The 15,597-nt window shown below is 41.5% G+C and overlaps 1 protein-coding gene across 5 annotated transcripts in view; it reads right to left on the bottom strand.

Moving 5' to 3' along the window:
* Nucleotides 1-15,597, bottom strand: part of FMO5 (flavin containing dimethylaniline monoxygenase 5) — a 77,180-nt gene that overhangs the window by 28,760 nt on the left and 32,823 nt on the right. For 2 of the 5 annotated variants that reach the window (XM_049879915.1, XM_049879916.1), the window contains exon 2: nucleotides 10,434-10,611. In XM_049879915.1, the coding sequence (XP_049735872.1) occupies nucleotides 10,434-10,611 (178 nt within the window). The other 3 variants (XM_049879919.1, XM_049879918.1, XM_049879920.1) reach the window with 3 other exon arrangements.

The following is a 15,597-nucleotide window of genomic DNA, read 5'->3' as shown; positions in this document are numbered from 1 at the left end:
CCATTGCTATAGATGAGATTAATCTCTAATTCAGTGTCCTCCCCCCTACACCAAAATTTTCATCCTCAAAAATGTCTCAATAACTAACTGAAGGGGTTGTTTTGGTGATCACATAAAAAAGAATGCAATATCCATCAAGCCTATTATTTTGTCACTGAGATATCACAAATGATAAGTTTTTGAGTCTATTGGATTTTGGGAAAATTGTTCTGATGATGGGAAATCACCTTAACCAATTCGATCCCCCTTTCCCTTCCAGAAATGAACAGATACTGATCGGATCATTGGATATTATCAAACATTAACTGTCCACAAAGGAGAGTGTTTGTCGGCTTTATCCACATTCTGGATGGTGTTCCTCTCATGTTTATTGGAGAATATTTCAATCTAAAAAAACCCCCAAAAATCAAACCCACTGCTGTCAAGTCAATTCCGACTCATAGTGACCCTATAGGACAGAGCAGAATTGCCTCATAGAGTTTCCAAGGAGTGCCTGGTGGATTCAAACTGCTGACATTTTGGTTAGCAGCTGTAGCACTTAACTACTACACCACCAGGGTTTCCATTTCAGTCTAGGAATCCTTAACCGATCATTTCCATATCTCCTGTCCCTGCCTCTGCCCCAAACTCCAAGATCACATTTCCTTTGGCTAACAATGCTTTCACATGTTCCCTTTCAAGTCTCTTCATCTAATCCATCCTGCCTGTTCCAACCTACATATTTTTCTGAGGGCACTGCTGTCACTGATTTTGCTCCATTTTCTAATAGAATATGTTCATATACAGGAGCTTAGGATTCAAAGACCTCTAAAATGTTTCTCCAACTGGATTTGGTTTTTCCCATAACATCTAAAATAATAAACAGTATTTAGTAAATATTTAATAGATGTTTGTTGAATTGTATTGAGAAAGATATATATAGGAAGAAGTACATTTTACATTCATAAGGTTTTCACTGGCTAATTCTTTTCAGAAGTATACTGCCAGGTCCTTCTTCCTAGTCTGTCTTAGTCTGGAAGCTCGGCTGAAACCTGTCCTCCATAGGTGACCCTGGTGGTATCTGAATACCGGTGGCATAGCTTCCAGCATCACAGAGAACAGAGAAAATATTGAAGTTATCAAGGATTTCATTTTACTTGGATCCACAATCAACACCCATGGAAATAGCAGTCAAGAAATCAAAAGACCCGTTGCAATGGGCAAATCTGCTGCAAAGGACCTTTTTAAAGTGTTGAAAAGCAAAGATGTCACCTTGAAGACTAAGGTGCGCCTGACCCAGGCCATGGTGTTTTCAGTTGCATCATATGCATGTGAAAGCTGCACAATGAATAAGGAAGACCGAAGAATTGTCACCTTTGAATTGTGATGTTGGCGAAGAATATTGAGTATACCACGGACTGCCAAAAGAACAAACAGATCTGTCTTGGAAGAAGTACAACCAGAATGCTGCTTAGAAGCAAGAATGGCGAGACTGCGTCTTACATACTTTGGACATGTTGTCAGGAGGGATCAGTCCCTGGAGAAGGACATCATGCTTGGTAAACTACAGGGTCAGTGGAAAAAAGGAAGGCCCTCAACAAGGTGGATTGACACAGTGGCTGCAACAATGGGCTCAAGCATAACAATGATTGTAAGGATGGTGCAGGACTGGGCAGTGTTTGGTTCTGTTGTGCACAGGGTCGCTATGAGTCAGAACCGACTCAACAGCAACTAACAACACATTTTACATAAAGCACAACAAAGTAATGATACACATCAAAATTTATTTCAGAGTTTTATACACATATATACATACATACGTATATATATATCAGTCCTGATCATTTGTTCTAAAGAAAATTGCAAAATAATATAAAATTCAAATGCATAAAGGTATTCAATTTTGTATTATTTAAGATAACAACTAATTAGAAACAACTTAAAAGGCCCCCAAAGTTGGGGAGTGACTTAGTAAGTTGTGGTATATGAATGATGCAGAATTTATCTTCCACACCACTTCATAGGTATCCTATTAAATACAAAGCAGATCCTGTCATTCTACTGCCTGATGGTTTATACTGATTCTACCTGGAAAACTAAATTCCTTATCTTGACATGCAGGATATCTCAAAATCTAGCCCAATCCACATTTTTAATCTCCTTTTACTGCTTTCTTCAGTGAATCCAAGTTTCTGAGTCACTAAATTCTTCCCAAAACATTCTAAGCTCTTGCACAAATTTAAACTTTTGCACATATTTCCTGTGCCTGACTTGTCCATCCCCTTTTCATCTGAAAAATTCCTATTTATCATGTAAGACTCAGATCAAATGCTACTTCTTGGAGAAGACTTTCCTGTCCTCCCCAGAGACTCAGACGCCCCATCCATTCTCCAAGTTCCCAAAACTTTCTGCTCACATTGCCATAAATGCAACTTAAACACATTATATTATTATGCATTTGTTTCTATGATTAGTTAGGTCCTTTCTTTGTATCTCCATCAGGAATACAGTAAAAACAAAAAACAAAAAAAAACTGTTGCTATCAAGTTGATTCCGATACATAGCGACCCCATAGGACAGAGTAGAACTGCCCCATAGGGTTTCCAAGGCTGTAATCTTTACAGAAGCAGACTGCCACATCTTTCTCCCATGGAGAAATACAGTACCTGATAGATAACAGATCATAAATGCTTTGAAATGAATTAATGAACAAATATGGAGACATCAAAAACTGATTTTTGAAGTCTATGTAGTACCATTTAAAATGACCTAGAAGTGAGTGAAAAAGCAACATTACAAAATTAAATTCATATTCTATCATTATGTATGCCTTCAGGTAGTTAGGTACCCACATCTATCCATGTTTATGTAATTATACATTGTATATCTCCCCTATTAAATGGAGCTCTTTTGAAGTATGAAAAAAAGGAAAACCAGTTGACTTATTAAAGAGGCAGGATTAGTTTTCTTTTTTCCTTTCAGTTTTGTTAAAATGCTTATACAACACCCACAATAAAAACCCTCAGAAAACTAGAAATAGAGTGAAAGTCTTCAATTTGATTAAAAAAGTCTACAGAAGATCTACAGCTAGCATCATACTTAACGGTGAGAAACCAGATGCCTTCTTCCTGTGATTGCAAATGACCAACTCCCGTTTAGAGTGTGGGGTGGCTTTTCAGTAGTGCCTGCAGGATGGGGCCACTAGATGGCAACGGTCGGTTTGGGTTTTGGTTCAGTGCAAGAAAAGGCTCAAAGCCTTTTCAGTGATTTAAAAGCTGCACGTGTGCAGCAGGTGAAGATGATTGTGATGAAGAATTTGTTGGTTCAGTCATTTCAAAGTGAGGGCAAATTTACATAACATTCAAGGGCAACTCCCAGTTGTTGGTCTTTTACAATCCTGTATGGACTTTCTCTTAAGGGTGCAAGGTCATATTTATTTTTCACCTGGGAAAACTGTGGTAGAAGCTGTGGGCCAAAGGTCCTCAACCTTGGCTGTACATTAGAAATACCTGTAAAGTTTTATTGGCACACTAGGCCAATAAAATCAGAACTTTATGGATGGATTGACATCAGTATTTTTTAAAGTTCCCCAGGTGATTCCTCAACGTGCAGCCACATCTAAGAACCACTGCTCTGTTAATTGTTGTTGTGTGCTGTCAAGTCAATTTTGACTCATAGTGACCCTACGGGACAGAGTAAAACTGCCCCATAGGGTTTCCTAGGCTCTGACTTTATGGGAGCAGATCACCAGGTCTTTTCTCCGAATATACCGCTAGATGGGTTCAAACTGCAATCTTCCCTTACTTGGTAGCCAAATGCTTAACCATTACACCACCAGGGCTCCTACTGCACTATACCAAAAAAAAAAAAAAAAAACTGAAAAACAAAAAACCCATTGCCATCGAGTCGATTCTGACTCATAAAGCAACCCCAAAAGACAGAGTAGAACTGCCTCATAGTGTTTCCAAGGGCAGCTGGTGGATTCAAACTGCCGACCTTTTGGTTAGCAGTCTAACACCTCACTACTGCACCACCAGGGCTCTGTAATAACCCTCTTTTAAGTATTTTTGCATCCATTCTGTTGTCTTATTACTTTTTTGCTTTTCTTTTTTGAGTGATGAAATTTAAGGATTTTATAAAATCCATTCATCTAAGGTGTTTATTACTTGATATTTAAAATTAACATAGATACATCATATTTTACACTGTGTCTGTATGATGTCTTTTTAAATTATATATACACTTTAGAACTTCACTTTTCAAAATGTAGTGTCAGACCATCATCATCCCCTGGGGACTTGGTAAACATGCAGAATCTTGGAGCCACCCCCGATTAACGCGTCAGAATGTGCCGCTTTAGCAAAATCTCTAGGTGATTCACATGCACATGAAGTTTGGGAGGCACGGCTTTCATATGCTTTCAGGATTTTTAAAATTCAGTTTGACTAAAGACTACTAAAAATTATTTCCCAGCATTAAATACCTATTAAATCCTCAGCATTTCATAAGGGACTTCACCTTTTTTCAAGCTATTTAGTTGATAAAGTCATTTTGCAGTACGAAAATCAGTGGTCTGGTGTAATGTTAGTGATAATATCAAGTACAAAAACTGATCGAAATTAATATCTGAGAACTAGAAACTACTCAGCAATAGCAAGAAGGCAGCAAGTGGTGAATCGTGTTTGGCAGGTTGGCGAGAGAAAGAAGAATGTTCTTGTTGTGTGCTGTTGAGACGGAACCCTGTAGGACAAAGAACTGCCACATAGGATTTCCTAGGCTGCAATCTTTAGAAAAGCAGGTTGCCAGGTTTTTCCCCCACAGAGGGGGTGGCGGGTTTGAAACACAAACCTTTCAGTTAGCAGTCGAGTGCTTAACCATTGTACCACTACGGCTCCTTGAAGGAGTGATAAAAAAGAGTGATAGAGGTAGGAAAATAGAAGTGGTGTTATCTGAGAAGAAAAGAAAACATACTGAATTCCTGGGACCTATAACAAGAAAGAGAAAATGGAACCCCTAGAGTCACAGTGTCTTCTTGCACACCTGGGGGCAGTGGTGGAACTGAAAGTGGCTGGGCCCAGTTTATATATGAAATGCACAATAAATTACAGGAGAGTTCACAGAGAAAGAGAAGAACTCCAAATAACAAGCAAGGGAGTAGCTGAGACCAGGTGCCAGATAGGGAAAAACCCCAATTAAACAAGTAATGATATGTGCTTAGCCAGCAATTAATGGAGGCTTATAATACCTCAGGCCCTGTAACTATGTACTGCGGAAAATGTGAGAATGAGTCTCTAGCTCCATACACATCCAAGCAGCTACTGAAGATAGTCTGTTTCTTGGGAATTTATTTATTTACTAAACACAGATATATTGGGTACGTACTCACGAGGAACCTGCGCATAGACAAAGAGGCAGTCGTTCGAACAGAACCAGGGGATACTGTGTGGTTTAAAATCAGGAAAGGTGTGCTTCAGAACCGTATCCTTTCACCATACTTATTCAATCTGTATGCTGAGCAAACAGTCTGAGAAGCTGGACTATATGAAGAAGAACATGGCATCAGGATTGGTGGAAGACTCATCAACAACCTGTGATATGCAAATGATACAACCTTGCTTGCTCAAAGCTAAGAGGACTTGAAGAATTTACTGAGGAAGACCAAAGATTACAGCTTTCAGTATGGATTACACCTCAACATAAAGAAAGCAAAAATCCTCACAACTAGACCAATAAGCAACAGCATGATATACAGAGAAAAGATTGAAGTTGTCAAAGATTTCATTTTACCTGGATTTACAATCAACATCCACGGAAGCAGCTGTCAAGAAATCAAATGTCGTATTGCATTGGGCAAATCTGCTGCAAAACACCTCTTTAAAGTGCTAAAAAGCAAAGATGTCACTTTGAGGACTAAAGTGTGCCTGACCCAAGCCTTGGTATTTTCAGTCATCTCCTATACATGTGATAGCTGGACGATAAATAAGGGAGACCAAAGAACAATTGATGCCATTGAATTATGGTGTTGGCGAAGAATATTGAACATATCACGGACTGCCAGAAGAACAAACAAATCTGTCTTGGAGGAAGTATAGCCAGAATGCTTCTTAGAAGTGAGGATGGTGAGTCTTCATCTCACGTACTTTGGACATGTTGTCAGGAGGGGCCAATCCCTAGAGAAGTACATCATGGTTGGTAAAATAGACGGTCAGTGAAAGACAGGAAGACCCTCAATGAGATAGATTGACACAGTGGCTGCAACGATGGGCTCTAGCAACGATCATGAGGATGGCGCAGGACAAGGCAGTGTTTAGTTTTGTTGTACACAGGGTTGCTATGAGTCGGAAGCAACTAAGTGGCACCTAATAACAACACAACACTATTTTCCAGGCATCGTACTTGGCTATAGAAATATAATGGTGAACCACACAGTTGTGGCCTTTCTTAATAGAAGTCGGAAAGTTTTGTTGAAATACAGTTGATTCATTTTCAATGAAGCAGTTTATAAGGTTGTTATGTATCGAATTGTGTCCACCCAAAATGTGTGTCCAATTAGCTAGGCCATGATTCCCAGTATTGTGTGGCTATTCACCATTTTGTGATCTGATGTGATTATTCTATGTATTTTAAATCGGAACCTAATGAGGCAGGAATACAGGCAGTTATGTTAATGATGTAGGACTCAATCTACAGGATTAGGTTTTGAGTCAATCTCTTTTTAGGTATAAAAGACAGAATCCAGCAGAGAGGAGAGGGACCTCATGCCACCAAGAAAGAAGCACCAGGAGCAGAACATGTCCTTTGGAACTGGGGTTCCTTTGCTGAAAAGCTCCTGGATCAGGGGAAGACTGATGACAAGGATCTTCCTGCCACTCAGATGGACTAGGAGAATGGGGCTGCCCAAATGCAGGGGAGCTGATTCCTATCCCAGGGGGCTTGGAAGGCAGAGCTGAAACCCATGGCTGAGGGGCTTCTACCCAGATTCTGGAGAGTGTGGCCAACACCTAGAGTCTGGAGAGCAGGGTCATTGCCTAAATGGTCTCAGAGAACAGAGGATTATTTTCAAGCCTTGAGGGCTAATGTAATGTGTTTGACTGACCAGTTGAGTGCCAGTTATCCCCTCTTTTCCTCCAATTTCTCCATTTGTAATAGAAATATCTAGCTTGTGTCTGTTGCACCATTGTACTTTGGAAGCAGATAACTTGTATTCTAGATTTCACAGATGAAGGGAAATTTTGAGAAGATGAGATTTTGGACTTGCAGTTGGTTTAAGACTTTTGAGATGATATGATGGGGTGAATGTGTTTTACATGTGGCAAGGACATGAATTTTGAGGGGCCAAGGATGGAATGTCATGGATTGAATTGTATCCCCCCAAAATGTGTGTCAACTTTGCTAAGCCATGATTCCTAGTACTATGTGGTTGCCTACCATTTTGTGATCTGATGTGATTATCCTAGGTGTTGTAAATCCTACGTCTATGATGTTAATGAGGCAGGATTAGAGGCAGTTTTGTTATGAAGCAGAACTCAGTCTAAAGGATTAGGTTGTGTTTTGAGTCAATCTCTTTTGAGGTATAAAAGAAAGAATGGAGAAGAGGAAAGCGACCTCATGCCACAAAGAAAAGAAGTACCCAGAGTGGAGCACATCCTTTGGACCCAGGGTCCCTTCTCTGAGAAGTCACTAGGCCAGGGGGAGATTGATGACAAGGACCTTCCCCCAGAACCAACAGAGAGAGAAAGCTTTCTCCAGGAGCTGGCACTCTGAATTCGGACTTCTAGCCTCCTAGGCTGTGAGAGAATACATTTCTGTTTGTTGAAGTCATGCACTTACGCTATTTCTGTTATAGCAGCATTAGATAACTAAGACAAAAGTGTTGAAATTTTGACAAGAGGATAACTAAAAAATTTCCAAGTTAGTTCTTTAACAGGGAACAAGTTTAAACCATTCTGGAGATAAAAATCAGGCACCTGATAATCAGGTGGGATGGTAGACACCCTCCCAATCTCCTTCCACACTTAACTGATTTCGCCTGTTCAGTAATTGCCAAACTTGGCTGTGACACCAGAACTACCAATGCTTGGGTCCCACTCCAGGCAAGCTGAATAATTACTGACATGTCCTCTGTACCTGGCACTGTTATAAGTGATTGGCATATTTATTCCTTCATTTAATCCCCCCAATAACTCTATACCAAAAAAACACCCGTTGTTGTCAAGTCGATTTTGACCCGTAGCGACCCTCTATACGTGGGTACTATTATTAGTCCCTTTTTAAAAATGAAGAAATAGAAGTACAGAAAAGCTTAACGATTTGCCCAAGGGCACACTGCTAGTAAGGAGCCCTCGTGGCAAACACGGTTAAGTGCTAACCAAAAAGTTGGTGGTTCGAACTCACCTGGTGGTTCCCCGCCCCGAGGAGGACCTAGCGTAGTGATCTGCTTCCATACAAATTACAGCCAAGAAAACCCTATGGGTTTTCTACTCTGACATGGGGTCCCTATGAGTCAAAAATGACTCAACAACACCTAACAACAACACTGCTTGTAGGTGATAGAAACAGGATTTGAACCCAGACTGTGCTCGTAACTTCTACTTTATGTTGTGATTGGATTTCATCACAGAAAACAGTAGAATTTTTCTGTTGATAACTAAAAAATGAATCAACAAGATTTTCAGCCCGTGCATAGGACTCATTATGGAAGAGGCTTGGCACTCTCCTGAGATGGGGGTGCTCCCTCTAGATCTGGATAAGAAATATTGTCAAATAGAGTTAGTCCCCATAGACAGAACCAAAACCAAACCCAGTGCCGTCGAGTTGATTCTGACTCATAGCGACCCTATAGGACAGAGTAGAACTGCCCTGTAGAGTTTCCACAGAGCACCTGGCGGTATTCAAACTGCCAACCCTTTGGTTAGCAGCCGTAGCACTTAGAGACAGAGAGAAGAGGAAATCTGTCATTGCAGAAGAACTGTACTCCTGTTTGAGTAATGAATGCTGTAAAGCACTTTTAAGTAACTGGCCAATGCTTTGTTAGTTTTTATGAAATATGAAACACATCTGGGGCACATCCATACCACTCACTACTAGTTCAGAAAGCTGGCCTGAAAGTGAAACCCAATGCATGTCAATTTGGAGATAAGGAGGTGGTTAATATTCTTTGGCATTTAAATGAGTTTAATTGTCATTTAAGTGAATGATATCTTAGAACTGTTAGTGAAAACCTGCAGGGCTAGACAGCATATTAAAATAATTCAAATTTAAAACTTAGTATAGTCGGCTCTCTGTTTCGGCAGGTTCTGTGTTCAACCAACTGTGGATCAAAACTTTTCCAGGAAAAAAAAATACATTTTTTATTGTCATGATTCCTTAAACAATACAGTATAACAACTATTCACACAGTATTTACATTGTATTAGGTATTATAAGGAAACCCTGGTGGTGTAGTGGTTAAGAACTACGGCTGCTAACCAAAAGGTCGGTAGCTCGAATCCACCAGGCGCTCCTTGGAAACCCTATGGGGCAGTTCTACTCTGTCCTATAGGGTTGGTATGAGTCAGAATTGACTCGACAGCAATGGATTTTGGTTTTAGGTATTATAAGTAACCTAGAGATGATTTACGGTATATGGGAGAATGTGCATAGATTATATGCAAATACTACACCATTTTATATAATGGGCTTGAGCATCTTTGGATTTTGGTATCCAAGGGGGTTCCTGGAACGAATTCCCCTCAGATACCTAGGGTTGTATATGCAAGGACAAGAAAACCCAGCTGCAGGTGCCCTTTGCCTTCTATTGAAGACAGGACTTTGAATCACCAGTTTCTCAAGGGAAGGAAATGTTCAAAGCCAACAAGGCAGACAGATTTTTTATTTCATTTAAGGATGTAGGATTTTCAGAGAGCCACCTAAAGCAAACCAGGGTTGAAATAAGACAAAATAAAAAGCTAAGAGAGGATTAAAAACAGGGATACCCAGGAGGGGTTGTACGCAGGTAATTCTAGCCCACTTACGTATTAATACAGACCGGGAGCAACCATCCTAATTGTTCTAACCACTCTGTATTTTCTGTTTATTATGTTTTTTTTTTAATTATTATTATGGTTACTCCCAGCATGTTTCCCTTTTCTGAATAGCAGCAAAACCCTTCCAATGAAAATGGTCTCTGTGTCAACTTCAGAAGCAACGGAAAAGGAAAAACAAGTGACACCTGTGGCTGTTTGCAGCCAGCCTAGGGAAAGAGGAACCACAGGGAACTTGAGGTGATGGCCACAGAGAAGGGAGGTCCGAATCCTTGTGGCTGTGGCAAGAAAGAAAAGGGGGAGCCAGACCAAGATGGAATTCTAGCAGGTTTAATCACTATCAAGCCCACTGCATTCCATGACACTAGATAAAAAGTCTCATGGACCTAGTCTCAGGGAGTGCGCCAAGTATTAAGGGAACAGGAGGTTTACCTGGAACCTCCAGAGCCCTCCAATGTCATCTGTCCCTTCAAAGCAGACAGGCTCCAAACCTTCTTCCAGGCAGCACTTGATAGAAGTCAGTCCACTCGACCCTGCCCCAATCACAGCAATTCTTTTCTTGGACATGGTCTCTGGAGATCTTCGGTGGGCTGGGTCAATGCCACTTGTCCTAAAGAAAGGATGGAAAAAAAAAAAAAAAGACAGTAACTATACATCAATTACCACCTCTGGAGGAAGACCTCGGCTATGGCATCCAAATAACTGCTACAGGAGATGTCTCTGGATACACCAGTTTCTGCAGCTGTATTGCTGTTGTTGTTAGGTGCCGACGAGTCAGCTGTTCTACTAAAGCTAGGGAATTGCTACGGGCGGTGGATGAGGGAGGCCTGCGCCTGCCAACCCACAGCTGCGAATGCTCAGCTGCGGTACCCTACCTCACTGCCTTTCCCGCAGCACCCGGCTGATTCTCCAGCAGCGATCTGGAAGCTGCGCTGAACTTCTGGCTGCTTTCAAAGGAGGATAAAGCAACCGGCTGCAAACAGCAACTGCAAACAGCCAAAACTGCCCACTCAGCGGCGCTTACTCTTTTTCCTCACCTAAGAATAAAATGTGGGCGTAACCTGTGTTGGGCAGAGAAAATTAATCCTACGACATCTCTTATTTATCAGCTGAGGTTGCCAGCACTCTCAGCTATGCCCTCTGCAGACTGAGCTGTCCGGTTTTCCCTCCTTCCCTGCACCACCCCATCCTCTTTTAACTTCCTGGTTTTTGCCTTAAAGTGACAAACTCCTACTAACCCAGTGCCGTCGAGTCGATTCCGACTCATAGCGACCCTATATGACAGAGTAGAACTGCCCCATAGAGTTTCCAAGGAGCGCCTGGTGGATTTGAACTGCCGACCCCTTGGTTAGCAGCTTCCTACTGGTGAAGGCAAACACCGTCTATGATCCCAGAGTAAATCTTGCTCTAAATGCTTAAGGGGGGAACGTTTACCTTTCAGGACATCTGGGGAAAAAAAAGTGATGCCAGTCTCCTCTCTTCCACTTCCTCTCCCCCCCCAACCCCCACCCTGGACCCTCCGGATTGGACCTTTGGGTCTACACTACTGGTAGAAATTTACTTTAAAATCACCATCATCTTGAAATTTAGTGGACAGAGACCAAAACATAAATAGGTAATTTCAATAAAAACAATACTTTCTAGAAGCACTCTGTATCACACAGTTCCATCAGCAGGTAAGAACACAAAAGATCCATTTTTAAAAGGTAAACTTAAAAGTTTCAAATATAAAATCAAAGTCCTTACCAACCAGAAAATGCCAAAGTAATGAATATAGGATTTCATACACTGGGTCAGAATCTGGGCCCATTCAGCCCAGGATTCTATTTAGACACATATACCAGGTTATGGCACAGTTGTTAAGAGCTATAGCTGCTAACCAAAAGGTTGGCAGTTCCAATTTATCAGCCACTCCTTGGAAACCCTGCAGGGCTATGACTTGAAATCATCTCAGGGGCAATGGGCTTGGTGTTTTTTTTTTTTAACTGGGTTGTAGGAGGCATTGTATGTGGCTCACACAACCTTTGTTTACCTTCTACCACTCCCAGAGCCCACTTTGCTCAAGCTGATATCTATTGATGCCAGGCCTGGGTTTTGGCTTACTGGCCTCAAATCAAAAGCAAACTTCAAGACAACTGACTTGTTTAAAAGGAAATGGCTAATAGCTATCTATCTCTTTTTGAGGCCTTACCTTGTGTAGTTCAAAAGGCTTAATAAGACTCGATGCATGTAATTCTTTCAGCAACCCTGTGGGGCAAGTATTATCATCAGCCCCATTTTGCAGTTGGAAAATAGAGGCAGAGAGAAGTTAAGCAACCCACTGATGATCACGCCACTAGTATGTATGCTGAAGGACAAGGGTTTGGGTCTGGGTTCTTAATGGCTCCAGATCTGGGCTCTTGATCACCACACACACTGCTCCTTCACAAACACATTTTAACTTCTTATTTAACCACAAGTCCTTCTTCCTTTTCTCATTCCTCTATCACATCCTTTTTCTTCTTGTCTTTACATTTCTACATTTTAGTCTAACTGCTTTTAGCAGAGCTATAGGTAGCCAAATTTCAACTTCTTGAAAATATTTAAAAATAGGTATTTGGTTTGAGGAATCATTTGGCTCCATCAGAAATATTCCTGCTCAATATTTGGTGTGAATTGTATGAAAATATGGTAAATACACACTGTCATGGATTGAATTGCATCTCCCAAAAATGTGTGTCTACTTGGCTAGGCCATGATTTCCAGTATTGTGTGATTGTCCACCATTTGTCATCTGATGTAATTTCCTATGTGTTGTAGATCCTAACTCTATGATGTTAATGAGGCAGGATTAGAGGCTGTTATGTTAATGAGGCAGGACTCAATCTGCAAGATTAAGTTGTGTCTTAAGTCAATCTCTTTTTAGATATAAAAGAGAGAAGTAAGCAGAGAGACAGAGAAACCTCCTATCACCAAGAAAGCAGAGCTGGGAGTAGAGAGTATTCTTTGGACTTGAGGTCCCTGAGCTGAGACGCTCCTCGACAAGGTGAAGATTGATGACAAGGACCTTCCCCAGAGCCGACAGAGAGAGAGCCTCCCACTGTAGCTGGTACCCTGAATTCGGACTTTTTTTTTAGCCTCTTAGACTGAGAGAATAAACTTCTGTTTGCCAAAGCCATCTGCCTGTAGTATTTCTATTATAGCAGCATTAGATAACTAAGGCAGAATGTGGTACTAGTAGTGGGTGTTGCTCTAACAGATACCTAAAATGTGGAAGAAGTTTTGAAACTGTGAATGGATAGAAGCTGGAAGAGTTTTAAATGCCTAATAGTAAAAGCCTAGGTTGCCTTGAAGAGACTGTTGGTGGAATTATGGACATCAAAGACAATTCTAGTGAGGTCCCAGAAGGAAACGGGGAAAGCTGAGCTGTTACACTGGAGATGGTGCAGACAGTGAGAAGCAGCAGCAGAAAAATGGCAGCGGCAGAATCAGGAGACCAGAACAAGACAGTGCTGGAGCCAACCCATGGAGCGAGAGAGCTGAGTGCCATTGGCAGGAGGCTTCCTAGCAGAGTAGGGTGCCTCTAGGCACTTATTGGTGGAGCTAAAGAGCTTTGAAACATTTGCTCCAGCAGGGCAGATGCAGGTGGTGAGGCCTGAGGGGCAGAGAGGCCAAGGAACCAGGAAGCAGAAACTGAAGAGACAAGGAGCACAGAAAGCAGAGCTGCCGGTCTCAAAGGATAGGGCCACGGCCTCTGGAGTCTCAAAGGGTGGAGTCACCCTCAGATGGACTAGGACAATGGACCTGGAAGGTGAAGCTGAAGCCCATGGATAAGGGACCTCCAATCTGAATCCAGACACTGTGGCCAATACCTAGAGTCTGGAGGGCAGGGCCATTGTGTAAATGGTCTCAGAGAAGAGAGGATTATTTTCAAGTCATGAGGGCTAATGTAACGTGTTCTGCTGACTTATTTGGTGCCTGTTATCTCTTCTTTCCCTCCAATTTCTGCTGTTTTAATAGAAACGTCTACCTTGTGCCTATTCCACTATTGTGCTTTGGAAGCAGATAGCTTGTATTCTAGATATTACAGATGAAGAGGAATTTTTGGATTCTGGATTTGGAGTTGATTTAAGATTTTTGCTGTGATATGATGGCATGAATATCTTTTACATGTGTCAAGGATGTGAATTTGGGGGGCCAAAGAATGGAATGTCATGGATTTAATTGTCTACCCCCAAAATATGTGGCAACTTGTCTAGGCCATGATTCCCAGTATTGTGTGACTGTCCACCATTTTGTCATCTGATGTGATTTTCCTATGTGTTGTAGATCCTACCTCTATGATGTTAATGAGTCAGGATTGGAGGCAGTTATGTTAATGAGGCAAGACTCAATCTACAAGTTTAAGTTGTATCTTAAATCAATCTCTTCTGAGATTTAAAAGAGAGAAACAAGCAGAGAGACAGTGGGACCTACTACCACCAAGAAAGCAGAGCCGGGAGTACAGCATATTTTTGGACTTGAGCTCCCTGAGCTGAGACACTCCTAGACAAGGTAAAGATTGATGACAAGTACCTTTCCCCAGAGCTGACAGAGAGAGAAAGCCTTGCCCTGGAACTAGTATCTGAATTTGGACTTCTAGCCTCCTAGACTGTGAGAGAATAAACTTCTGTTTGTTAAAGCCATCCACTTGTAGTATTTCTGTGATAGCAGCATTAGATAACTAGGACATAATTTGGTACCAGGAGTGGGATGCTGCTCTAACAAATACCTAAAACATGGATGTGTACCTAATATGTACAAACAGAAATGTGGGGAAGATGTGTGGGAATGGCTATTAAGGGTGTAGGATAATGGTGCAAGGAACATAAAGTCGGGTCAGCTGAGTTTATTAATAGCCCACTAAGCACAGATTTTTCATTCAATGTTTCAGCTCGAGAGGTTAGAAAAGGATCTAATAGTTTATTTGATTGGCTCAATGAAGAACAGATTACCCAGTGTCCCACACTAAATCAAGCTGAAGTGCCAGACCTGCTTGGTATACTATAGAAGAATCCAAAAACTTAGGGAAATCGACATGTTAAAGTGGATTTAGACCCACAGATCCACACAGAGTTCCCAGAGGACACACCTTTTACCACAACCTTGAGGAACCAATTTGTGAAGGGAGCCCAAGCATCCTTGAAGACTGCTGTGATTGCTATATTATGTAAGTGAGATTTGACAGTGGGAACTGCCCTAACTGAATCAAGACACCTAACTACAATGGGGCTGATTGGACCCTGTGGTGGTAGTGCCAAGTGGCAGCACTCAATCTCCAAAGACAAGGTGGGTGTGGTTACCATAATGGACAGCATAGTCAAAGCAGTAATCAGAATAGTCTGATTTATATGGACTTATGACATTGGTTACTCAGTCATGGTGTCCTTAGGAGTGAAATAGATAGGAAATCTACTAAATGCTTACTTGATCTGTACAAGTGGAAGAATTCTAGCTCAGATGAATGGCAGTCTAACTCGAATCACCAGAATAGATAGTCATGGCCCCTCAATCAATTCCCAGACTTGAACCAGTTTACAGACTCACAGCCCTTTGAATGAAGGGGAGACTGTGTCTC

This window comes from Elephas maximus, chromosome 3 (assembly GCF_024166365.1).
Source record: "Elephas maximus indicus isolate mEleMax1 chromosome 3, mEleMax1 primary haplotype, whole genome shotgun sequence".
Classification (NCBI taxonomy): domain Eukaryota; kingdom Metazoa; phylum Chordata; class Mammalia; order Proboscidea; family Elephantidae; genus Elephas; species Elephas maximus.
The sequence above is the reverse complement of the archived record's forward strand: the minus strand, read 5'-3'. Positions and strand labels throughout refer to the sequence as shown.